The sequence below is a fragment of the Protomyctophum bolini genome, assembly GCF_963924005.1.
Source record: "Protomyctophum bolini genome assembly, chromosome: 6".
Lineage (NCBI taxonomy): Eukaryota > Metazoa > Chordata > Actinopteri > Myctophiformes > Myctophidae > Protomyctophum > Protomyctophum bolini.
In genome coordinates this window covers 43,789,328-43,816,101 of record NC_137867.1, presented here as the reverse complement: position 1 = coordinate 43,816,101, position 26,774 = coordinate 43,789,328, and the positions used below count along the sequence as shown (strand labels likewise).

General features: G+C 45.3%; 1 protein-coding gene across 1 annotated transcript in view; it reads right to left on the bottom strand.

Moving 5' to 3' along the window:
• Window positions 1-26,774, bottom strand: part of trpm3 (transient receptor potential cation channel, subfamily M, member 3) — a gene marked incomplete at both ends in the record, with an annotated part of 280,992 nt that overhangs the window by 77,363 nt on the left and 176,855 nt on the right. The window contains 8 exon segments of the mRNA XM_080765825.1: window positions 3,124-3,264; window positions 3,831-3,866; window positions 13,437-13,487; window positions 13,860-13,994; window positions 16,592-16,692; window positions 25,043-25,050; window positions 25,052-25,091; window positions 25,094-25,112. Coding sequence (XP_080621951.1) covers window positions 3,124-3,264; window positions 3,831-3,866; window positions 13,437-13,487; window positions 13,860-13,994; window positions 16,592-16,692; window positions 25,043-25,050; window positions 25,052-25,091; window positions 25,094-25,112 — 531 coding nt within the window.

Here is a 26,774-nt window from a genome sequence, read left to right as displayed (position 1 = left end):
CACTCGTATGGATATGAAGAATAAACTGACTGAGAGAAAACGCTATTGTTACCGCTGCTGAATTAGTTACATTTTCACTAGAAACAGACTGTATCATATATGAGTGACTGACTGTCACAAACGATACGGAGACACCTCCCTGACAATAACGCCGAGACAGCTTGTTTCTTTTTGGACCACAATGCTTAGACGATTTTAAGACGACTCCATGTTATTCTCCATGGAGAAATGACTTCCGTGAACCAGGGGGAATCGAGGGGACGAGCGAGTGACGTCAGGACTTTCGGCGCTCTATACTCTATAAGTTCAACATGGCACATATACAGTACAGTGCAGTATATGTTTGAGGATTTGTTTTTTTTTTCTGTTCTTTTTCGTTGTATTCCTAAGCCGACAGTTTGAAGACCAGCGGTGTCTCAAATAGTCTCCGTTCGCCAAATGATCGGCTTAGAAATACAACAAAAAAGCAAACAAAAAAGGGGAAAAACAAAAAGCTGCATGAATTCAAGCCTTCATGGGGTGTGTACAACTGGTGCAATGTTTGGGCGTGTGTGCTTTTCTGTTTACAAGTTAGGCGTTTAGCAGACGCTCTTAATGGAGAGCAAGAACAACACAACGTAAAAGGTACAAATATCCCAGCAGGCCTCCATCCTCATGTGGGGAGAATGTGGATATCTCTATCTAGCTTTGTTCTCTCATGGTGAGTGTGTTCGTGTGTGTGTGTGTGTGCGTGTGTGCGCCGTGCGTGCGTGCGTGAGTGTGTGTGTGTGTGTGTGTGTGTGTGAGAGAAAGAGTTATTTTTCACTTGTCAAAATGTTCAGTAAGCAAACAAATCATGTTAGCTCCAGATTCCCCCCCACCTCTCTCTCTCTCTCTCTACGCTCCATTTTTCTCAGATCTTCGTTTGTTGGTCGTGCATGCTCGCTTTATCAATTTTCCTGTGCTGTCTGTCTGATGCACGCACGCACGCACACATGCACGCACGCACACACGCACGCACACATGCATGCACACACGCACGCACACATGCACGCATGCACGCACGCAACACCACGCTGTCACGCAGGGAAATGGCAGCGTGGACACAGCTGTGCACAATTCCATTGCACGATCACACCTGCTGTGGCGCCGGTGTGGCAGACATGGAGACGGTGAGGCGAGGAGGAGCGTATAAGAGACATTTCAGAGTGCCATGCAGGTACAGTACATTTCCAAATGCATTGTTCCACATTTGTCAATATCATCATAATCATAATCAGATGATGATAATAATAATACACACAGTATGCTTAATATTCTTCCCGCTTGGATCGCCCTACATTCCTGCTGATCCCAGATCAAAGCACCTCCAATATACCTTTTAAGACATGTTTATCTCGTGTGTGCATCCGGTCGGCCTCTCTCTGTGTGCGTTATCTTTCTTTCCTTTACACTACTGCCAAGTAGTTTTCTACTTGGCTTCTGAAGAAGGCGGTCGCACCACATGCCCGCCTTTGCTGAAAATAGATCTATACATGCTCGCGTTGTGAGCTGCATGCTGCAACACTGTGTAGAGAGGCCAGCCTACATAAAGCTACGTACATGTGACAGAAATAGTGGTCGACCTCCCTGTGCAGAGCGAGAGGCCGCAGCCTAAAACCAGCCCCAACATATTTAACTCACCTACTTCTGTCGCCAGTGCTCCACATGCTGCACTATATCGTCGGTCAGAAAGAACCTCTTATCTCCAGATTGTTAACGCCATACTTGATCACACCACACTGTCTGTGTCACACAAAAGCCTCTAAGGTATTTAGCAGATCTACAAGCTCGTTTTTATTTTAGCTCGTCGAACTGCGACTTTTGCCATTTTTTAAATTTGAATCCTTGAAAAGCGACCGTTTTGGAGGTTTCCACGCGACAGAGGCGATATGTATGTTCTATCATACCAGATACCACGCACGCGCACGCACACACACACACACGCACGGACGCACGCACGAACACACACACACACCCATACAGCCTGGAGGATCTAAGAGCCCCGTTTCAAGAGCTAAATTTGACAACGGAGGGTCAATTACCCCCCCCCCCCCCCACCACACACACACCACTAGGGCCTGCACCTCAACGGACCTGCAGGAGCTATACAGGATGTCCCAACGACCACATCGAGGCTAATTAAGGGCCGATTCATATACTGCTATTTTATTTTACAAAATAGGTCCGGTTCTGGACTATAGACTATACGATATGATGTCATAAAGTTGGCGCTTCGGTGCCACATGAAAATGTCCGACGAGCCGAAATCATTTCGGCACCACCACCACATACAGCGGTATGTTCATTCATGCGGTGCCCGTCATATATTATTTGGCTTTTTAAAATCTATTGTTTTTATGATAATGTAGTATGTTTATGTGCTCTTGTACTGTCTGAATTTGTTGTGTGGTTGTTCTGTGACAGCACTTTGGTACAATGACAATTGTTTTTAAATGTGCTTTTCAGTGGTTTTCAAACATTTTTATATCAAGGCCCATTATTTGTTCGGCATTTGAGCTACAGACAAATTTTGATGAGATTTAGCCAAGAGTAATTGTTATCACAATAATTCTAGAAAGAACCTCTTATCTCCAGATTATTAACGCTATACTTAATAATTCTACATTCTCAAATTGTTCAGGCTTCTTGTAAATTAATTAATGAAGATGTATAACAATAATTTAACTCTTGAGAGCGTAAAATAAAGAGGCTATATAGATAGATATTTATAAGGCTCCATTTGGTTACCAACTCTCATTTAGCTGCGGACCACCTGGAACCCACCCATTAGGCAACTACTCAACTAGTCGACTAGTAAATCCACTAGTCAACCTTGTTGGTACTAGTTGACTAGTTGATATGATTGTGATTTTGTATAGGCCTCAAGATCAGGTAGATTATAGTTATAGTCATTAGTCACCCATGTACACCATTTTTATTATGTACAAATATATATATATTTTGACATAATAGGTAATTAGACAACTAGTCGACTAGTAAACTAGGCAACTAGTCAACTAGTAAAAATGAGTAGAAGTGAATGCCCTAGAAGGAAGGGGTGGTCTGTTGTGATGCGAGGTGCAGCGAGGTGCAGCGACTCACTCTCTTGGGCCCAAACAGGTTGTGGTAGAGCGTCCGGAACCTCTTCCTGGTGTAGTTGCAGCGGTAGGCCCCGCCCATCAGGTACTCGATGACCAATCCGATGTCGATGAGGCTGATGCGGTAGTCTGGCGGCAGGTTGCCCTGGGGAGACCGAACCCAAGCACCGAAGAGTTGGTTTTACAGACAACATTTAAATAAAACAGCTGCTTATTATAAGTTCAGCAGCCGTAGATATTCAATTCAAAGATACATACAAGAAGGAAGATAGTAATACGATATAAGAAAGAAGATTAGGCATGTAAGGATTCAACTCAACTCACGATTTGAATCACGACACTATAATTTAATACGATTTTTAAAAAACAAAACATATTAAAGACAAATGACCGAAACATCTTAAAACTTGTTTTTTTCTTCTCTTTTGTAATTACATTTTTTTTCAACAATGCCGCGTACTCTTTCATGCTCGTTTCAATACAGTATAAAATGTTGTTTCAACAATAGAATTCTCTTACAAATATGCTGTATTTTCTTCTGGCAATTCTTTGCATCACGATACATTTTCTTATGAATATAATTTTTAATTTATCATGAATGATTCACGATAAATCGTTACATGCCTAAAGAACTAGACTTCAAAAATCCAAATCAAACATTTTTTCTTTTTTTTGCTAGAGAGAAAAAAAAAACATGGCCATCGGATTCACCTTGAAGTAGATCCAACTGAAACCTGGATATTCTCGCTTGGAAAGAACACACATTAAGGTCAGTGAGAGTAACGGCTCAGCTAGCGCTTATAGCTTAGCCACGGAAAGCCTTCATACCAAAAGGAGAAATACATTTCACATCTTTCAAAAGGAAACAATACCTAGATGTTTTGAATATACATTCAAAATGTAGCTCATTTTCCAGAATTCAAAATCCTTTAGAAATAAAAATCACACTCGTGTGAAGTGAGGGGCGCCTGGTAATGCTTGTTTAAAGGTATATTCAGTGATTTCACATAATTCAAATAACACTTTTTTTTTTGTTTTTATGTGAAAATCCTCCCTACTATAGTGTGCTGACAAGGAGTTCCTCCCTGTCCCCAGTTAACCCCTGAGGGTCAAAAAAACTTAGGTTTCGTTTTTGGTTAGGTGGCCCAGCCTTCTTCCAATCAGGATAGAGAGGGGCCTTCCACCATTCATGATCGAGCGGGGGCGGGCCTTGGTGCATGTGGTGTTGACCTGCTGCGCGCCCCCCCCCCCCCCCCACTGTAGTGCATGCATGTGCACGCATCTTGTTACCGGGGCGGACCGGGTTTTTCTTTCCAAATCACTGAATGCTCCTTTAAAGTGCTCTATAAAACAAACATTAAAAGTCCATAGACTTGGCTGCCAATATGACCTCATTTCAAAAAGCCAGGCGTTGGAGGGGCTGTCGCCTCCAAAAAACAAAAAAAGTTTTATACATTTTTTAATGTGAAATCTATTTTAGTGGCATGGAAGAGAGAGCCTGATGGGATGAAGAGCTCTATGGTGGTGGTTCTCTAAGTGAGGTATTTTATGTATTTTAGTGTTTCAGTTGGGGGGGGGGGGTCCACAGTCAAATCCATTTTTTATTTGGGGGTCCCTGGTGTGAAAAGAAGAGAAAAGCAATTGCTCAAATGGTATAGCTACCAGTGTTGATTTCGTCGACTAAAACTAAGACGAAAAATGACTTTTCACTGACGAAAACTAAATGGAAACTAAAATGGAACCTATGATGCGACTAAAACTATAAGACTAAATATACTGGACGATTTTGTCAATAAATAAAAACTAGACTAAAAAGTTAGGGAGTATAGTGGACAAGAGATCCAGTGTAAGTCATTTTACACTTGGTTGCATGCTGAAAATAGCAGATCTACAAGCTCACAACGCGTCGCAGCGTGACACGTTGTGAGCTTGGCACTCATGAGCATCAAGGTCTTGTTTTCACCAACATTTTATTTACCTGCCATAGTGTCAACCCCTTACCCCTGTGTCGGATCACTGGGTAGACTGGCATAGTGTCAACCCCTTACCCCTGTGTCGGATCACTGGGTAGACTGGCATAGTGTCAACCCCTTACCCCTGTGTCGGATCACTGGGTAGACTGCCATAGTGTCAACCCCTTACCCCTGTGTCGGATCACTGGGTAGACTGCCATAGTGTCAACCCCTTACCCCTGTGTCGGATCACTGGGTAGACTGGCATAGTGTCAACCCCTTACCCCTGTGTCGGATCACTGGGTAGACTGGCATAGTGTCAACCCCTTACCCCTGTGTCGGATCACTGGGTAGACTGCCATAGTGTCAACCCCTTACCCCTGTGTCGGATCACTGGGTAGACTGCCATAGTGTCAACTCCTTACCCCTGTGTCGGATCACTGGGTAGACTGGCATAGTGTCAACCCCTTACCCCTGTGTCGGATCACTGGGTAGACTGGCATAGGCTCAATCCCAATTCCCCCCTTCGTCCTGGCCCTTAGCCCTTGCCCTTGCTTATGCGCGTTCACGTGAGGAGGAAGGGTTTTCTCAATTCTCTTTGGAGCGAGGGTTAGGGCTGAGGGCGAGGGGTAGAATCCCCTTCGTTTGAAGGGACATCGCGACCGGACTCAAAACGGAGCAACATCACTGAGGGCTGAAAGGCGGACGAGGTAAGAAGCCTTTTATGTCCTTTATTATGGAAAAATATTATAATAACCAATATTATTTGAATGTATTAACAATCTGCATCGCCAAAAATATCGCAATCTCTAGCAAAGGTTAACGTTACCTCACGTGAACTAACGATATGATACGGCGTTGCATTCATACAACGTTACCCATTCATTTGGCACCGCATCGGCGCTTTATTCTTTTTTATTTAACGCTGGTGCGCCGGTGATACAACTCGGATGCAAGCTAGCTTATTAGCAGGCATAAGTCCGACCCCCCAGACCACGATATGTCAACATTCTGCAGTTTTGGAGCTCTTAAAAGCCGTGAAATAGCCTACTGTACCTACATAACGCTGTCACTGCATAACGTTGGCTACTCGCTGCAGTGACGGTTTTATCATGACCAATGTTAAGCTAATCCCCACAAGTTGCAAAACTTACATAACTAATTAGCAATGGTGTTGTGTTTTTCCCCAGGCAAACCATATGGAACAGATTGCAAGCTGCTGTGCAGACTGTACATTGGATGGAGATGAATCACGATGGTTTTCATTGATAGAAAATTACTCTGTTCTTAATGATATTAAAAACAATTGAACAGTGACCACAGCCCCTTCTTTCTATACTGTAAATTGTTTTTCCTTTTTATAACCCTGTATATACGTACCCATGCTAAACAAACTGTTAAGACAATAATCAATGAATCAGGTACAACTGTTGAGCATGTGTCAGAATGAGCTATATCTAGCTGAATTACATTCTGCATACATGGTGGGCTACCAACATGAGACAAAATTACAATATATTTATTTTATCATAACCACAGCAATGTTATATTTACGTTCCATCTCTACAGCTTAAATCAAATGGAAAGTAGTTTCCAAAGTGGGTTATGGGCTAAATGATAGTTTTTACACTCTCAGAGTTAATTAACATTGATATTACAATATAAATTGGGGGTCCTAGAGACAGAAAAATGCCATCAAAGTTTGGGGAAAGGTTATCTCAATTGTACTGCCATAATGTACAGTACAGTACAGCGCGGAAAGAGGACAGTAGGTGACGGTATGCACTTTTATGTTGGTGCGATCCGCCATAAAACGCAGAGAAGAAGAAGAAACCGGTTGCTAAGTTACCCAATAAACACTGAAACGGGATGTTTACGTCCAAGGGTTTCCGTCGCACAATTGCGTCGCACAGCGATGACGTAGCAATCTATAAGGGACATTCCGATTCCTAGGGGGATGATTCATCTCCCTACCCCTTGACACTCATTATGTAGGAACAAGGGGAAGGGGCAAGGGCTGAGGGGTAGGGTTAAAAAACGAATTGGGAAAGGGCCATAGTGTCAACCCCTTACCCCTGTGTGGGATCACTGGGTACACTGGCATAGTGTCGACCCCTTAATCCTGTGTCGGATCACTGGGTAGACTGGCATAGTGTCAACCCCTTACCCCTGTGTCGGATCACTGGTTAGACTGCCATAGTGTCAACCCCTTACCCCTGTGTCGGATCACTGGGTAGACTGGCATAGTGTCAACCCCTTACCCCTGTGTCGGATCACTGGGTAGACTGGCATAGTGTCAACCCCTTACCCCTGTGTGGGATCACTGGGTAGACTGGCATAGTGTCAACCCCTTACCCCTGTGTGGGATCACTGGGTAGACTGGCATAGTGTCAACCCCTTACCCCTGTGTCGGATCACTGGGTAGACTGGCATAGTGTCAACCCCTTACCCCTGTGTCGGATCACTGGGTAGACTGCCATAGTGTCAACCCCTTACCCCTGTGTCGGATCACTGGGTAGACTGCCATAGTGTCAACCCCTTACCCCTGTGTCAGATCACTGGGTAGACTGGCATAGTGTCAACCCCTTACCCCTGTGTCGGATCACTGGGTAGACTGGCATAGTGTCAACCCCTTACCCCTGTGTCGGATCACTGGTTAGACTGGCATAGTGTCAACCCCTTACCCCTGTGTCGGATCACTGGTTAGACTGGCATAGTGTCAACCCCTTACCCCTGTGTGGGATCACTGGGTAGACTGGCATAGTGTCAACCCCTTACCCCTGTGTCGGACCACTGGGTAGACTGGCATAGTGTCAACCCCTTACCCCTGTGTGGGATCACTGGGTAGACTGGCATAGTGTCAACCCCTTACCCCTGTGTCGGATCACTGGGTAGACTGGCATAGTGTCAACCCCTTACCCCTGTGTGGGATCACTGGGTAGACTGGCATAGTGTCAACCCCTTACCCCTGTGTCGGATCACTGGGTAGACTGGCATAGTGTCAACCCCTTACCCCTGTGTCGGACCACTGGGTAGACTGGCATAGTGTCAACCCCTTACCCCTGTGTCGGATCGGTGGTTAGACTGGCATAGTGTCAACCCCTTACCCCTGTGTCAGATCGGTGGTTAGACTGGCATAGTGTCAACCCCTTACCCCTGTGTCGGATCACTGGGTAGACTGGCATAGTGTCAACCCCTTACCCCTGTGTCGGATCGGTGGTTAGACTGGCATAGTGTCAACCCCTTACCCCTGTGTCGGATCACTGGGTAGACTGGCATAGTGTCAACCCCTTACCCCTGTGTCGGATCACTGGGTAGACTGGCATAGTGTCAACCCCTTACCCCTGTGTCGGACCACTGGGTAGACTGGCATAGTGTCAACCCCTTACCCCTGTGTCGGATCACTGGGTAGACTGGCATAGTGTCAACCCCTTACCCCTGTGTCGGACCACTGGGTAGACTGGCATAGTGTCAACCCCTTACCCCTGTGTCGGATCACTGGGTAGACTGGCATAGTGTCAACCCCTTACCCCTGTGTCGGATCACTGGGTAGACTGGCATAGTGTCAACCCCTTACCCCTGTGTGGGATCACTGGGTAGACTGGCATATTCACCGATACCGATATGACCCGATATGACAAATAAGGGCCGATCCGATTTTCTGATAGAGTATCGGGACATCTCTAGTTGTAGAAGAAGAGCGCCTCCTCGCCTCGTCTTTAGAAGCATTCATATTTTAGATGTGCGGTCACGGGGAGTTGCTATTGAGCCACTAAACACATTTGCTTTATTTATCCAGCGCGATTTGAAATGGAATAATCATGAAAAGGACTAGAAAGGACCCATCCTCCACCTTGCTCCTTTTTCAATGCATTGAGGCTGTTTAAAAAGAACATTCTTTAAAAAGGTAATTTGAAAAAGAAATCACTGACATACAGTGATAGAAATAGAAGAACAAACTCAGCCAAAAGAAGGACAATATCAGTGACCAGAACAGAGAACGGGTCTTTTCAATGAATCTGTCATGGTTAAAAACTATCCAGGGTGAACTGAACACAAACGCCTGAGTATAAACGTCAAAATGACCACAAAAAGCATCTTAAAGTGAAACAGCCCTTTCAGCCCAACCTCCCTTATGACCCCCCCCGGGAATTACTGTAATCAGGGACTCTGTCATTGACAAGCATGTCGTCAATGTAATGGTTAATTAATGGTGCTGAGAGAGAGAGAGAGAGAGAGAGAGAGACCCCTCCATCACCCCCTCATTAGTGGGCTGGTCATAATTAGCGGTGGGAAGATGCTGACAATGTTTACGCTGAGGAAGGAAGGCCTCTGGGCCGAAACGTTCACTTATTTGCTGCTGCAGTAAACGGTAATAAACAAGAATCCATATTGGATATAAAGTGAGTGCTTGCTGCTGGAGTAAACAATACACAAGAATCCTATTGGATACAAAGTGGTTGTGCTGGTATTCTGTGGACTGTCTCTGAACCTGAACCGATATTAAACTCAACTGAGTACTTAAGCTTCCTCTCTTCTCTGCAAGTTGCTGACAACGTACAACTACGTTGAAGTAGTTGTGTGTTTTGCACGTCATTTTTCTTATTATTTAGCTATAATAATCAATATGTCTGTGGCAAAACTTTCCATTTTCTTTGTCACCGATGACGTGCAGGAGAGAACATTGCCCATAGCGTCCCCGCAGCGGGACTCGAACCCGGGACCTTCTAGCTGTGAGGCGACAGCAGTACCGACTGTGGGATATCGAACCCGGGACCTTCTAGCTGTGAGGCGACAGCAGTACCGACTGTGGGATATCGAACCCGGGACCTTCTAGCTGTGAGGCGACAGCACTACAGACTGTGGGAATCGAACCCGGGACCTTCTAGCTGTGAGGCGACAGCAGTACCGACTGTGGGAATCGAACCCGGGACCTTCTAGCTGTGAGGCGACAGCAGTACCGACTGTGCCACCGTGGCTCCTTTTAACTGTGCCTATTGACTTGAGCTATTACGATCCCGCACTCGCAATTAGCTCTGGATAAGAACGTCTGCCAAACACCTGCAGTACAAGAGTCAATTATATACGCTGCCGCTTTCAGAATGGTGGGAAAAGGACGTGAGGAAAACAAAGGATTACGACTCCAGGAAGACTATCTACGTTGTATGCTCGATAACAAACAACATATTAATCTGACAAAAAGGATTGAGTTTTCTACTTTTGTTTGTTTGCTTTTTCTCAGCTGTGTGTCGGTTTTCGATGCACTCGCTGTCGGAGCAAATCAGCTTTGATCTACTGTGGTGTGTACTGTATACAGAGAGAGAGAGAGAGAGAGAGAGAGAGAGAGGATGATGATGAATGGAAAAGGACAGAGAGGAGCCGTGCAGAGCGCTACGCAGCAACAGCGTCTGGAGCTGAAAGAGATAAGCATGACCTCTACCCTCTACGCATCACTGGCAACAGCAGCTATTGGTCCACCTGGTATCATCCCAACAGCAGCTATTGGTCCACCTGGTATCATCACAACAGCAGCTATTGGTCCACCTGGTATCATCACAACAGCAGCTATTGGTCCACCTGGTATCATCCCAACAGCAGCTATTGGTCCACCTGGTATCATCACAACAGCAGCTATTGGTCCACCTGGTATCATCCCAACAGCAGCTATTGGTCCACCTGGTATCATCCAACAGCAGCTATTGGACCACCTGGTATCATCACAACAGCAGCTATTGGTCCACCTGGTATCATCACAACAGCAGCTATTGGTCCACCTGGTATCATCACAACAGCAGCTATTGGTCCACCTGGTATCATCCCAACAGCAGCTATTGGTCCACCTGGTATCATCCCAACAGCAGCTATTGGACCACCTGGTATCATCCAACAGCAGCTATTGGTCCACCTGGTATCATCACAACAGCAGCTATTGGTCCACCTGGTATCATCCCAACAGCAGCTATTGGTCCACCTGGTATCATCCCAACAGCAGCTATTGGTCCACCTGGTATCATCCAACAGCAGCTATTGGTCCACCTGGTATCATCACAACAGCAGCTATTGGTCCACCTGGTATCATCCCAACAGCAGCTATTGGACCACCTGGTATCATCACAACAGCAGCTATTGGTCCACCTGGTATCATCCCAACAGCAGCTATTGGTCCACCTGGTATCATCCAACAGCAGCTATTGGTCCACCTGGTATCATCCCAACAGCAGCTATTGGTCCACCTGGTATCATCCAACAGCAGCTATTGGTCCACCTGGTATCATCACAACAGCAGCTATTGGTCCACCTGGTATCATCACAACAGCAGCTATTGGACCACCTGGTATCATCACAACAGCAGCTATAGCAGTGGTTCCCAAACTTGTTCAATGTCAAGGACCCCCAAATTGACACTAATCTTCCCCGCGGACCCCCATTTGAAAAGATATGCCAAGGACACCCGTAAGAGAAGATCTTTACGGCTCTAGCAGTGATTCTCAACCCGTTTAATTTCAAGGACCCCCAGTTTGACATGCATATAAGTCGACAGATCCCCATTTAATGTAATTTCTATCTGTGGGACCCCACTTTACATTATTGTAAAAATAAATCTAATAAATCAAAAATGTAACTCTGCGATGTTACAAATGGAACCAAATGGACTCTAACGGGTCCATTTGGTTCCAAACTATCATTTAGCTGAGGGACCCCCTGGAACTCCCTCAAGGACCCCTGGGGATCCCCGGAGCCCACTTTGGGAACCACTGAGCTATATAGGACCACATGGCCTCCTAACAGCAGCTATAGGACAGCCTGGCATCCCTAAAGCAGTGGTTCTCAAATTCGCTCTCAAAAAAACGTTTTCATTTCACTCAGGAGAGTTTGTGCAGATCATGTAACCAAATGGACCCTTAATTGTGCAAAGGCTCTGTTTGGTTCTGTCTGTATACACACCAGTGGTGGAAAGCAACTATAAGTGCATTTACTATAAGTGCAAGTACTTATTGCATTTGTACATTACTTAAGATATCATTTCCAATTACCAATAGGTAGTACTTTTACCCCACTGCAATCATTTGGGGCGGGGGGGTCACAGGACCTGGAGAGAAACCCACCTCAAGAAACCCACCTCAAGAAACCCACCTCAAGGAACCCACCTCAAGCAACCCACCTCCAGGGCAGCGGCGTGGACAGACATGTTGAGGTGCTCAAGTGAAAAAAAGGGCACATTGTGCCGGCGTGCACGTGGAACCGCCGGCCATTCTGACCTGAGATCAGATTCTAAAAATGTCTTCTACATCCTGACAGTTTTCATTCTGACCCGAGTTCAGATTAAAAAAAATGTCTGTTTGAAAATGACAGTTTTCTGGAAAAGCTATGTTTTCTATGTCAGTCGTTCTTCGATTTTTCAAAAATAGCAGACCTACAAGCTCGTAGCGCGCCACTCGGTGGCGCGCTATGAGCTTGTAGATCTGCTATTTTTCAATAGCTAAAGCATAACATAATGCCAAAAGGGGTTCCCGCCCAAAATGGGTTAATAGTGTGTGAGATATAGAGATATAGATTTAGGAAAGGTAATAGAGCATGGAGCACATCCACTCTAGTATAGCCTGCGTGCTGCAAGAAACATTGAATCAATAAATAAGAGTTATCAACTTACCAGACTCTATTTCTTTCTCATATATAGATTTTGGGCCATAAACTATATAGTAGATGCTTTTAATCAAAAAGATTAAAAAAATAACTTTAAAAGGGGAACTTTGCTTGCTGTCCAGAGGGCAAAAGGGCAGTTGCTTTATAGCACCACTTGGGGTCAATCTATCTGTGCACACCCCTGGCCACGAGGGGGTCCCTTGGGGTCAATCTATCTGTGCACACCCCTGGCCACGAGGGGGTCCCTTGGGGTCAATCTATCTGTGCACACCCCTGGCCACGAGGGGGTCCCTTGGGGTCAATCTATCTGTGCACACCCCTGGCCACGAGGGGGTTCCTTGGGGTCTATATATCTGTGCACACCCCTGGCCACGAGGGGGGGGGGGGGGGGGGGTTCCTTCTTTGAGAGCCCCAACTTTTTGAGAACCACCACCCTATATACACACCGACGACAGACACACCAACAGAATAACGCTATGTCGTCTGCAAACAGGTCAACAACGTGACGAATGGACACATTCAGCAGCCGTAGTGCACACTGACCACTGACCGACTCAATTGACTGACTGACTGACTGACTGCAGGAGGGAAGCAGCACAGACAATATACGGTTCCTAATAACACAGGTCTACTCTTGCCAACATGATGCGCTCCACACACACACACACACACACACATACAGCCACACAGACTACGGTATGTACAAGAGAGAGGCACATACCTTCTTCACGTCTCGCACCAGGTGGTACAGCGTGTTGGACGGCCCGTGTCTCTGAGAAAACATGAAAAAGAAAGACACAGCAGAACCGGGGATGATAATTATTGTAGCATATATATAATACACTGGTCCTATTTTTATTTTTTTTATCACGTGTGTTATTTCAACTGTTTTCAGCCGCTTTGTCCAGAAAGTGAAAGCAGAAAACAGTAAAACAGGCGGTGGTCTGTGTGGTTATCTGACAAAACTGCAAACAGCTAGTGCTCGTTGGAGAGGGTTCGACAATAAAGCAACAAAGGAAATCCAGTACAGTACTCCTTTTCCAGTGAAGTTTTAAAAAGCATTTATTTTAATGGCATCAGCTACTAAGAAAATGACCAACATGTATCTGCTTCCAGGAGAATGTGCGTGCGTGCGTGTACTCACCGTATTGTAAAGCTCCTCCAGTCTGCTCAGCGTCAGGAAGCGGTGCATACTGACTCCGTTCTCTATCAGCAGCTTGACGAAGTCCACTCTGTCCAGGACCAACGCGTCCAGCATGGACTGCTCCAGAGACCCCACCTAGCGTGCACATCACATCACATCGCATCGCATCACACACAGCCCTTCAACACAACAACACGTGCACATAGCCAGGGAGCCACAGGCCCAAAAGCTTAACGGTTAGCCGTTTCCGTCCGTACGACGTAGCAGCCACACGTCCTAGGGAATCCAATCGAGGGATGCATTGGACGTTTGTACACGTCCTAGCGTGTAATATATTGGCTTATTAAAAATAATAAGCCAATATGCACCCACTGACATGAAGACTGAATATCGCCTCCCCCTAGTTTAGATTCTGAATCTCGTCTTTTAAAGTGAACGCGTATGGTGGCACCTGGAACTGGGGTTTAGGCTATACAGCTATAGCCGCAATAAATTAGTTAAAATAATTACATTTTGTGTGTAATGTAAATGCCGGGGTATTGCAATTTGCATCCCCTGTGACCTCACATGGCGGCCTGGCACTGCACTAGGGCCTACTCTTAGTCTTTTTACATAATATTGTACCTTTTTATTTTGGTCCATTATGCCCTATAGGGACAGTAATGGCATTTTAACTGTGTGTGTTCTTTGGCTTGTTGCCAGTGTACTGTATGTGCTGCATGGAAGCCTGAGGGCTTCCCTGTCTTCAAAGAACACAGCAGTCTTCAAAGAAGCTTTAATATCGTTTAGCTTAGCTACTAGCTAAACGTCCTTTTTTTCCTTTTCTTGCAGGAAAGAAAAACAATGCACTAAAAAACACCATCAAAGATAATTAAATACTTTTGAGGTCTACTGGAGGTCTAACATGTATAGATGCAGACACTGTAATGTACACTTAGAACAAAAGATTATTATTATTATAATTATTACTGTAATGTACAACTTAGAACAAAATATTATTATTATTATTATTACTGTAATGTACACTTAGAACAAAATATTATTATTATTATTATTACTGTAATGTACACTTAGAACAAAAGATAGGAGATTCAGATCAATTAAGTCTCCAACCCATCTGTGGATCACAGACATTTTTCCTACATTTTGTTTTAAATTAATATAATATTTCTCAAAACAAGCAAAAGTGTAAACAATAATAATAATAATAATACTACAATAATTATTATTTTCAGTAATGTCATGAGGAAATCACAGGAAAAATCTAATAAATTCCATCAGTTTAATAGAAATATTTCTTTTTTTAAATTCGACTCCAGTTTCGCCTACTTTTTAAAGGACCTATTTATTTATGGCAATTTCAAGAACTTCGTGATATTTACAACCTACCCCAATCAGACCAATTTGTACCTTCACATCCGGCACTTTACCCAGACTCTCACTCCCACATTTCCAATTATCAAAGTAATTAACACTCCAAAGGGCCATATCTCATCTTTTTATAATCTTATCTCACCTGAGACTAACCCTGGAGTGCACAAAATAAAATCTGACTGGGAATCAGAACTGGGAATCACCCTCTCAGAGCAATATTGGGAAAAGGCACTCAAAGCCATCAACTCATCGTCTTCTTGTGCAGACTCTCCTTAATCACTACACCAGGCCCATTACAGTTAATCTAAAATGCCAGGATGTTCCCAGAGCTGCGACAGGTGCCATCAGTCACCAGGGACGCTGTCCCACATGTTTTGGACATGCCCCAAGATCTCACATTTCTGGGAACACTTCTTCGTTACAATCTCTGCGGTACTACAGATCACTGGAAAGGTATGACAAACCACCGCCCACCTCATCTTGGCTACAAGATGTTATGCTATTCCTGAAATTGGAAAAAAATCTAATTCACAATCAGGAGCCTTTTCTCAACTCGCTGTTTTCTGCAAGACATTACTCCCAAAACTGGTGGGTCAAACCAAATCTATCTCTATTTGAAGCTATGATTCCCTGCTTTCATATGACATGAAAAACAAATCCCAAAAATCCCTCAGTCAAATTTAGTCACATATATTCAAAGTTTTGCACGACATTTAAAAAAAAACTAAAATATCAGATCGACAAGCTCATAGCGCAGCACTTGGCTGCTCCTGCCGAACAGTATAGCCTGACTTATGTTGTGTTTTATTGGGCGATATTGATAACTTATGAGACATAAGAGGTTTAACACGGCTACTTTGTGACACGTCACACGTTTGGATCACGTGACCAAAGACAAAAAAACAAAACAAACAATTGACGTTGGCTTCTGAGGGCCAATGGAGTCTCCAATGGAATGCTATGGAGAATGGTGGCAGGCTGTGTTTTTCTTCCTTGTTGTCGATGGTGATTGTGGAATATTTTCCGACACTGGGACGTTCGACATTCGTGCAATGGAGCAACGTACTGTACACAATGGCATTTGGCATATGAGTTAATTGTAATTATACAGTGCGCTCGATGCTGGTTTGAAGCACGGGTAGATAGCTATTTCAACCAATCAGATCGCTTTGTCGGAACTACCTGTTGTATAATTGGACTTATCTAAAAGGGATTATTTCAAACGGGCCATGGAACCCAGTCCCTGTCCAGTGTGTAGTGTGTAGCACGGTGGTGTTATGTATGAGAGAACGCACACGCATGCACGCCCACATTTGTGAGTGTGTGCGTGTGCGTGTGTGTGTGCGTGCGTTTCTCACAGGCCACTGCTGTCCGTAGATGAAGATCTGGCTCCGGGCGATGTCCACTCGGTTCCACGCCAACGCCAGGCTCAGCTGATCCGGCGCCGACGCGTTGGCACCTGGGGGGGAGATCAGGGGTCAAAGTTCAAAGGTCATCCGCCCACACCATCCATCCCTCTGCGGGTCTCACTAAACCACATTCTGGCGGACCGAGTTCTTCTGCTGTCAGGAGTTCTTCTGCTCTGCCCTGCACGGAACTCTCCTATCATTAATTAATGACGGTAACACACACCCTCTCGTGTAAAACGGCTTAAATAATAATAACTATACAGATTATAGATGGTTCAAACTCAAGTGGATCATGTCGAGGTTCACACCACATCACAACTATACTGTACAACAAACATAACAGCTAGGGCACTTTAACTCATTTAAGCCTGACGTCGACATTTTTTAAATGTCTTTTAAATTGACAGTTTTCTGAAATCAGTGGTTCTCCATATTTCATGAAAAGGTCCCCAAAAATGATATGTAATTGGCGGCCGACCACCATCTGAAAATATGTTGTTCCAGGAACCCCTCAGAAGCAAAGATTTGAGTTCAAAAACGTTTGCTCTGAAATAATCTATATTCAAAGATTTGCGACACATTTTCACGATTTTTCTAAAATAGCTTATCTACAAGCTCGTAGCGCGGCACTCGGTGCCACGCTATGAGCTTGTAGATCTGCTATTTTTCAATAGCTAAAGTGTAACAATGCTTAAAACACCAAAAGGGGTTCCCGCCTAAAATTGATTAACTCAAGCACAAATTTGACGGAGAAAATGTCCTCATGTACAGTAGTTGAAGTAATATCCAACCAGGAGTATCTACTTTGAATCAAGTGGTGAAAATCCATTAGTGTCATGGCTGCCAGATGGGTACTGGGTGGGTAGCCTACATGCACTCATCAAATTCAACGACAAGTGCGAATGACTCGAATGGCGCGAACGAGGTTCACTCGAGGACACGGTGGCTTTGGGGGGGCGTGACGCGCATGCACGACCCCACCGTTAAAACATCGACCGGCTGATGCCGATGTACGAGTACGACAGCTCGTTCACTGGACGGGAACAGACAGCACCGCTCCGTTTAGACACTCCACTTTATGCTCTCCATGACTCAGATACTCCAGGCATGTTTGGGGACAGCGACACAGTGTCTCAGCAGGTACAGAGCGGGCCGCTTGTAGTTTCGGATGAGCTTCCCCTCCTCCATTATACTTCCTAATCTTCCTGCAGGTGTGCGGGGGGCGGGTGGGGGGGGTATTTATCAAAGTGATGAATGGATTACTGCTGTCCTCAGGAGGGAAGAAAGAGTCAGAAAGGATTTGCACTTCAGGCTCAAACTAAATTCCCCTGTCGAGGCAGCACACACGTATCATGCGCAGCAGGGCACCCACATGGTCAGCAGCATGCCCGATAATGTGAAGTAAAAGGACTTCGGAATGCTGGCTAATGTGGCGGCTATTAACTGTCTTTCTTATACTAATGAATCCGATATGCCAGATAGTGTATATACTGTAGATATATACTATACTAAAGATATAAGGGTCGTGACTGCTATAGCGACAGCCAGCGTGTAGGAGGATGTGGTGTGGGTGTTGTGGGTTGTTTACGTTTAGCAACATATACTCTGAACTGAGTGGGTGGGCACTATTTGAGCGGATGGACAGGGCTTTTTTTTTTAGCAGCTGTCTATTATAGAAGTAATGAAGGCTCTCAAATTGGATGCCAGTTATTTTAGAATTTTCACAATTCTCCCAAGGGAATTTCTGTCTTTGATAGCGATGTTACTTTTAGGAGGCTTTTATAGGACCCAAATGCAGGAGAAGGCAGAGGCACTGAGAAAGAGCAGGTCGGTTCAAAATGTTTAATAACTCCAAAACTAGAAATATAAACGAAAAGACTGGAAGCACACAATAGGTGTGAAGACAAGAGACCCGTAATATACCACAATGAACTAGCCAGGAAACACTGGGATCAGGGGGGTATAAATACACCAGGACACAGGTGAACACAACTGAAAATCAACACTGGGATAGGCTGGGGAACTAACAGGACAAGGTGGAAACACTAGGCTGATTACAGTGAAGGTTAGGCAAACAGTAGTCTCAACTATTCCACAATCTCCGAATGCCATAATAGAGTCCGGAACTACAGCCCCCATGAGCTGAGTAACGGAAGCTGCCATTTCCGTTCACGGAAATATATTTTAAAATGTCTTTAGAGCTTATTTTTTATTTCCTTTTCTGCTAAGCAACAAGATATATATATATATATACATATATATATATATGTATATATATATACATATATATATATATATATATATATATATATATATATATATATATATATATATATATATATATATATACATATATATATATATATATATATATATATATATATATATATATATATATACATATATATATATATATATATATATGCTTAGATGTTTTCTATTTATATTTGGATAAATGTGCGCGACTATAACGACGAAGACTGTATGCATTTGGAAATGGCGGAGGCAACAGTCTGGTAACACGAGACGAGGCAAACAGTAACAAGGCAGACAGTTAACACTAGGAACAATACTACAAAATAAAAGCACAACTCAATAAAGCAAACCTCAAACTGTAACTAAGAAACCAAGAACACTTCAGCAGGGAGTGTAACAAACCATGAACAACCCAGATTCGGCACAAACAAAGGGACTAAATTATTTTCGCTCCTATGCCACCAAAATGTGGAACGCCCTACCAACAGTCATTAAGACATGCGAATCCCTTGACTCCTTCAAAACCGCTCTCAAAGGGCACTACGGACGGCTGCAATTCGAAACTGGTAAAATCTGAATCCCCCCCCCTTTCCACCTCACTGTATATGTTTCTTTTCCCTTTTTGCTTCCTTTATGATGAATTCCTGTTCTATTCTTTGACTATATAGAAGTGTCTATTTGTACGTCTCTAAATGTTTTGATGAATTGAACATGGTGGACCCTCTTGTAAACAAGTGTAATTCTTAAGTGGGTCGTCCACTCTCACAGTTAACAGTCTTTGTATTGAGTTTGTGCTTGAAATGTACTGTAATTCTGCAAACAGTTAATACATATTTCAATCAATCAATCAATCAGCACATGTCACGGATTGTGACAAGCTTGAAGTGTTTGTTTCATAAACATGAGTTATGAGATACTTGCTGAATGATCCTCTTACTCTCTGCAAACTGTGTTTGTTATAAACATTCACCGTAGACATGAGTTATGACTCATAACTCATGTCTACGGCGAATGACAGGAAGTATCTCATAACTTGAGATACTTCCCGTCAAGAAATTCCTCGCAGATGATTAGTGTCAGAGTTTTGAAGCACTTCAAAACAGGTGGTACGCATGGGATGTTGAGTGACACGAGTTGAGGACAAAAAGCGGTATAGGAGGGGCTAGCGCCCCTCAAGAATCAGCCTGCACTAATTTGCACCTGCTTTTTAGAAGCATTGAAATTCCAAACAAGACGTATGACTCAGTGAATGAAGTGGAATGCTCTGTCTGTCTGTCTGTCTGTCTGTCTGTCTGCTCCTCCCTCAAGACAGATAGTGTGCACTTTGCAATGAGGACACACCAGGTGTGATTAACACAAGCTGCTGCAATGGCTGTTTGATGAATAACATGGTTTTATAGATGCAGAACTGTGTCTGAATCTCAAATGTGGCACTAAAGGATTACTAGAACGCGGACGCACGCAAGCGCGTGCACATGGCCACCCTGTCAGCCAGGATTTAGTGATTTACTGCAATGATCTTGTAAGATTTCTTCTCCGAAGCGTAGTGTTTCTGCATGGTAAACAGAACCACACTACTCCAGTGAATTGTAATGTAATAACACGGAAAATAGGGGATTTTGCAAAGCATGCTATGCCTTTTTTTTCCTTCTAAATTATGCTCCCATTCATTTGGTTAGTGTATAATCACCCCTCTTCACGCAATAATAATGGACGGAATATATTGGTAAACTAGAACTGCACTCTGTCGAGTGCCTACTTGCGCGTTGCACACTAGTAGGCCATAAATGGCCTACTAGTGCCATTTATGGCCTACTAGTCCGACGGGCCCTGGCCTACTTGGAAATGCATGCCCCACCCAGTTAATTAATACGGTGGGCATAATAAGCTTCGGCTTCAGCCCAAACCTTTTCAGTCAAACTGTAATTTTGTAACCCTTATTCTGAATTTTCAACTGTATCGTTTAAAAATGTCAAAAATTATAAATAAACTAACTAATTGCGCGAGCAGAGCGTGCGCAAGTACTGTTTCCGGCTGCGTATGTCGTCGACACCCTCGGCCAATCACGTATACGCACACAACGTACGCTGTGTGCGTACGTCGGTGCATCGCTCGGCCAATGAGAGCGCGAGCTGGCAGCTTGCTGCGTATGCCGGTGGTCCCGGGCGCTAGCGCTCCCTGTGGTGGTCACTGTGGAACACGTGTGTCAAATTTTCCCAAAGTGGGTGGGACGAACGGTTCTTGACTTACGTGGATCACAGACGTGCATTTATAGATAGATAAATATATACATTGTTTTGTTATGTAAAGCCCGCAGGGCAGTTAGTTAAATACGAAGCCTTTAACAGGAAGGCCACATCATGCATGCAGAGCAGCGAAGACAAGGCAAACATTATCCTCTTCTACTGTAGTACGTGAGGCCAAGCAGCAGGTACTCATGTTGTCCCATTACTCGCTCTCTCTTGTTAACAGCTCTGTGAAGCACTGCGCGAGCTTAATGGTCTGAAAGCCCTGACGAGGCATGAGCTAATGACATGCAGAAAGCTTCTAATAGGGATTTAATATACATGTACATCAAGAGACCGGCAAGGCTATAGTGGCTTTTATATCACAAGCTGTAAAAGTGTGTGTGTGTGTGTGTGTGTGCGTGTGTGTGTGTGTGTGTGTGTGTGTGTGTGTGTGTGTCACCGCGCGCGTGCGTGGGGCTGCTGAGCTACTGATATGGAGCCAGCCATCGATATATCTTCTCCCCTGGATGGCCATCAATTACTCCTTACAAAGTTATAGCACACCTTTTTTTTGTTGCTGCTCGCTATCTCTCTCTCTCTCTCTCTCTCCCTCTCCCTCTCTCTCTCTCTCTCTCTCTCTCTCTCTCTTCAAATCTTTAATTCAAAGGCGCTTTGTTGGCATGAGAAAACACATGGCCAAACAAATGAGGCTGAAATGGCTATTTACCGCTAAGTAGAGGCTAAAATGACTATTTACAGAAGCAAGGAAGCAGGAATTAAGCGGAAAGAGGTGCTTTAAGGACGCTTTATATTCTGTGGTTTAAAGCATATAAAAGCATATAAAGCAGGCAGGGGTTCTCAACGTTTTTGGCCGGGGACCCCCGGAAATGCTTTGGCAATGTCTCGGGACCCCCGCCCCGCCCCCTCCCGACCCCCAATATATATTGACATTAAACTTAATAGAGACAATACAAATAAATACTGAAACCAGATAACCCGTGGGTTGAGAACCCCTGGTATTTAATATATTTTTGATTTGATATTCATGATTAGTGACTTGATTTTACATGATTGCTTTATAATCTGTCAGTTGATTTCTTAGGCAGTCCAGAAAAAAAGTGCATTGCAGTAATCAAGGCGAGAAAACAACAAAGGCGTGGATTAGCGTTTTTGCATCGTTCAATGACCAATAGGCTCTGATCCGTGCAATATTCCTACGGTGAAAAAAAGCAATCTTGGCAACATGATTAATGTGTGAATTAAAAATAAAATTCAATTCATAATCAATAATGACCCCCAAGTTCTTTACGGTACTGTTACTTTCTACAGTCAGGTTGCCAAGTCCACTTATTATTGATTATTTCTGCTCACTAGAACCGATTATGAGAACTTCTGTCTTATCCTCATTTAGCTTGAGAAAGTTCTCAATGCGGTAAGTATAATATTGTTAGTGTCTTTCTATCAGCCCTCCCTCCCACTCCCTCCCCCCCTCCCTCTCTCTGTCAGTCTCTGTCCTCCCATGACTCTTTTTCTTTCTTCTCCCGCGGTGATGATTTAATGAAGCACATTAAATCATCAAGCATTTTAGGGAGAATGGGACACATTTCGCTTTGCCTTAATTTCCAGTGCCTTAATGATGTTTTTGTTTTCCGTCAAGGCTTTGGTTCAAAGGTTTGCGTGTTCTGTTCAGTCCCGATGAAAGCAGCCTGGCTGAAGAGAGGAGAGGAGAGCCGTGGGAGTATCCAGCCTGGCTGAAGAGAGGAGAGGAGAGCCGTGGGAGTATGAAAGCAGCCTGGCTGAAGAGAGGAGAGGAGAGCAGAGCCGTTGACATCTTGGAATCGCCGCTTATGTGGAAACCAAAAAGACGTGTCCCTTATTGAACTGAAAAGGGACACACTCTGTTCCTCGCGTGGAAACTACGAGACGCAGAAGCGTATAGCGTGCTGTAGTACCGGCGAGCAGGCTATTAGGCTAGTAGGGTTTATTACGCAGGCTATTAGGCTAGTAGGGTTTATTACGCAGGCTATTAGGCTAGTATGGTTTATTACGCAGGCTATTAGGCTAGTAGGGTTTATTACGCAGGCCAAGTCGAGGTTGCGTGGGGCTGCTTCCCAGGCCACCAGAGTGACGTTCCTGTGCAGAGTGCACCGGTGTTGAACTGAAACTGAGGTTTGTACAGAATCTGTGCGTTAACGAGGCGAATAGTAGTTCTGCTTCCACATCGTTCTCATAGCCTTCTGTCGTACACCAATGTTACCAGAGGTCAGTCAACCTCTGCCTGTGCATCTTCTGGCCTCTGAACCAAAACGCGTTCATCCCTGCTCTCCGACACAGACATATATTAGAGCTGCATAAGGAGAAGAGACTGGAGCAGCACGGACATTTAGAGCCTTTTATTAGGTGCTAAAGTATACAGGAAGAACGACGACGGCACTTTAGCACCTAATAAAAGGCTCTAAATGTCCGTGCTGCTCCAGTCTCTTCTCCTTATGCAGCTCATGATGTCCTTGTACCTGTGAAGCACCGGATCAGCCGTTTCAGGCTTGAGGCGCGTTGGTAGACTCCCTTTGTTCGATTAGAGCCTTTTGTCATGTTCATTTGGTAACAATTTCTTTCTACGGCGTAGAAGAAGCGTGGGGAAGCCTGAGTAGTAACAGCTACAGCTACTTCAGAACCATGGACAGCAGACAGTGCTACAGTTACTTCAGAACCATGGACAGCAGACAGTGTTATGGTTACTTCAGAACCAAGGACAGCAGACAGTGCTACGGTTACTTCAGAACCATGGACAGCAGACAGTGCTACGGTTACTTCAGAACCATGGACAGCAGACAGTGCTACAGTTACTTCAGAACCATGGACAGCAGACAGTGCTACGGTTACTTCAGAACCATGGACAGCAGACAGTGTTATGGTTACTTCAGAACCAAGGACAGCAGACAGTGCTACGGTTACTTCAGAACCATGGACAGCAGACAGTGCTACGGTTACTTCAGAACCATGGACAGCAGACAGTGCTACAGTTACTTCAGAACCATGGACAGCAGACAGTGCTACGGTTACTTCAGAACCATGGACAGCAGACAGTGTTACAGTTACTTCAGAACCATGGACAGCAGACAGTGCTACGGTTACTTCAGAACCATGGACAGCAGACAGTGCTACAGTTACTTCAGAACCATGGACAGCTACAGTTACAGAGTGAAAGTGGCCATGTCTTTCCGGCACCCCAGAGCTTCTATTTTGAAGGAATCCCATCACTGATTATGTTAAACTTCCCAACAAACACCGGTAAACTCCCGAATTGTACCGTACCGTGTATTACCGTATATTAACTGTATTATGTCCGCTAAACTTGATGTTTACGAGCAAAATACAGTGCCCATAATTGCCCGTTTACTCCTCTTTTCACACAGTGTCAGTCAGTCAGTGTCTTTGCACAAACACGTGTGGGTCACACACACACACACACACACACACACACACACACACACACACACACACACACACACACACAAACACACACACACACACACACACAATGCACTCAGCTAAACCAATCAGTAATTCCTCTAGTGTATCGGCGGCCTCACGGTGGCCGTGACAACAGGAGGACATACATTGTGATTCTCCTCCCGACACACACACACACACACACACACACACTCAAGATGGCTGCCAAAGCGACAGCTGCATGCAGGGGTCATTAGTTGGGCCGTGGCAACGAGGAAACATCCTTCACTAGACACCCGTTCTGGACGGGAACCGCTTTGTGTCGTAAGCAAGTATGTTATACTTTAGCTATTGAACAATAGCAGACCTACAAGCTCGTATCGCGGCACCGCGCTACGAGCTTGGAGGTCTTCATAACGTATTCTCTGACCATTTGCCTGCAGTCCGCACATAGATTATATACTTTCAACAGGCTGTGAGGATGGCAAGGTCAATGTCCTGATGACCCTCGATCCCATCCGGAAGACCGTTATCTGAGAGAGAGAGAGAGAGAGAGAGAGAGAGAGAGAGAGAGAGAGAGAGAGAGAGGGGGGGGGGGGGGGGGGAGGGAGGGGGGGGGGGAGGGGGAGGGGGGGGGGGGGGGGGGAGAGAGGGGGGGGGTGAGAGAGAGAGAGAGAGAGAGAGAGAGGGGGGGGGAGAGGGAGAGAGAGAGAGGAGAGGGAGAGAGGAGAGAGAGAGAGAGGGAGGGAGAGAGGAGAGAGAGAGAGAGAGGGAGAGAGAGAGAGGGAGAGAGAGAGAGAGAGAGAGAGAGAGAGAGAGAGAGAGAGAGGGGGGGAGAGGGAGAGACATTGTTAAATCATTTCTATAGCAGTCTGAAGGTCAGACTGAGTGACCCTTTGGCTTCATGACGGAAAGCATCATTATGTTTTATTATCGAGGAGACATTGTTCATTTAATAGAATACATTGTTAACAAGGAGAGGGGAGGAGAGGAGAGGAGATGATATGTGGAAGGGAGGAGAGGAGAGGAGATGTGGAAGGGAGGAGAGGAGAGGAGATGATATGATATGTGGAAGGGAGGAGAGGAGAGGAAGAGAGGAGAGGAGATGTGGAAGAGAGGAGAGGAGATGTGGAAGGGAGGGGAGGAGAGGAAATGTGAAGAGAGGAGAGGAGAGGAGATGTGGAAGGGAGGAGAGGAGAGGATATGTGGAAGGGAGGAGAGGAGAGGAGATGTGGAAGGGAGGAGAGGAGAGGAGATGTGGAAGGAGGGGAGGAGAGGAGATGTGGAAGGGAGGAGAGGATATGTGGAAGGGAGGAGAGGAGATGATATGTGGAAGGGAGGAGAGGAGAGGATATGTGGAAGGGAGGAGAGGAGAGGAGATGTGGAAGGGAGGAGAGGAGAGGAGATGTGGAAGGGAGGGGAGGAGAGGAGATGTGGAAGGGAGAGAGGAGAGGATATGTGGAAGGGAGGAGAGGAGAGGAGAGGAGAGGAGATGTGGAAGGGAGGAGAGGAGAGGAGATGATATGATATGTGGAAGGGAGGAGAGGAGAGGAAGAGAGAGAGGAGATGTGGAAGAGAGGAGAGGAGATGTGGAAGGGAGGGGAGGAGAGGAAATGTGGAAGAGAGGAGAGGAGATGTGGAAGGGAGGAGAGGAGAGGATATGTGGAAGGGAGGAGAGGAGAGGAGATGTGGAAGGAGAGAGGAGAGGAGATGTGGAAGGGAGGGGAGGAGAGGAGATGTGGAGGAGGAGGGATATGTGGAAGGGAGGAGGAGATGAGATGATATGTGGAAGGGAGGAGAGGAGAGGATATGTGGAAGGGAGGAGAGGAGAGGAGATGTGGAAGGGAGAGAGGAGAGAGAGATGTGGGAAGGAGGGGAGGAGAGGAGATGTGGAAGGGAGGAGAGGAGAGGATATGTGGAAGGGAGGAGAGGAGAGGAGATGTGGAAGGGAGGAGAGGAGAGATGATATGTATGTGGAAGGAGGAGAGAGGAAGAGAGGAGAGGAGATGTGGAAGAGGAGGAGAGGAGATGTGGAAGGGAGGGAGGAGAGGAAATGTGGAAGAGAGGGAGAGGAGAGGAGATGTGGAAGGGAGGAGAGGAGAGGATATGTGGAAGGGGAGGAGAGGAGATATGTGGAAGGGAGGGGAGGAGAGGAGATGTGGATGGGAGGGGAGGAGAGGAGAGGTGGAAGGGAG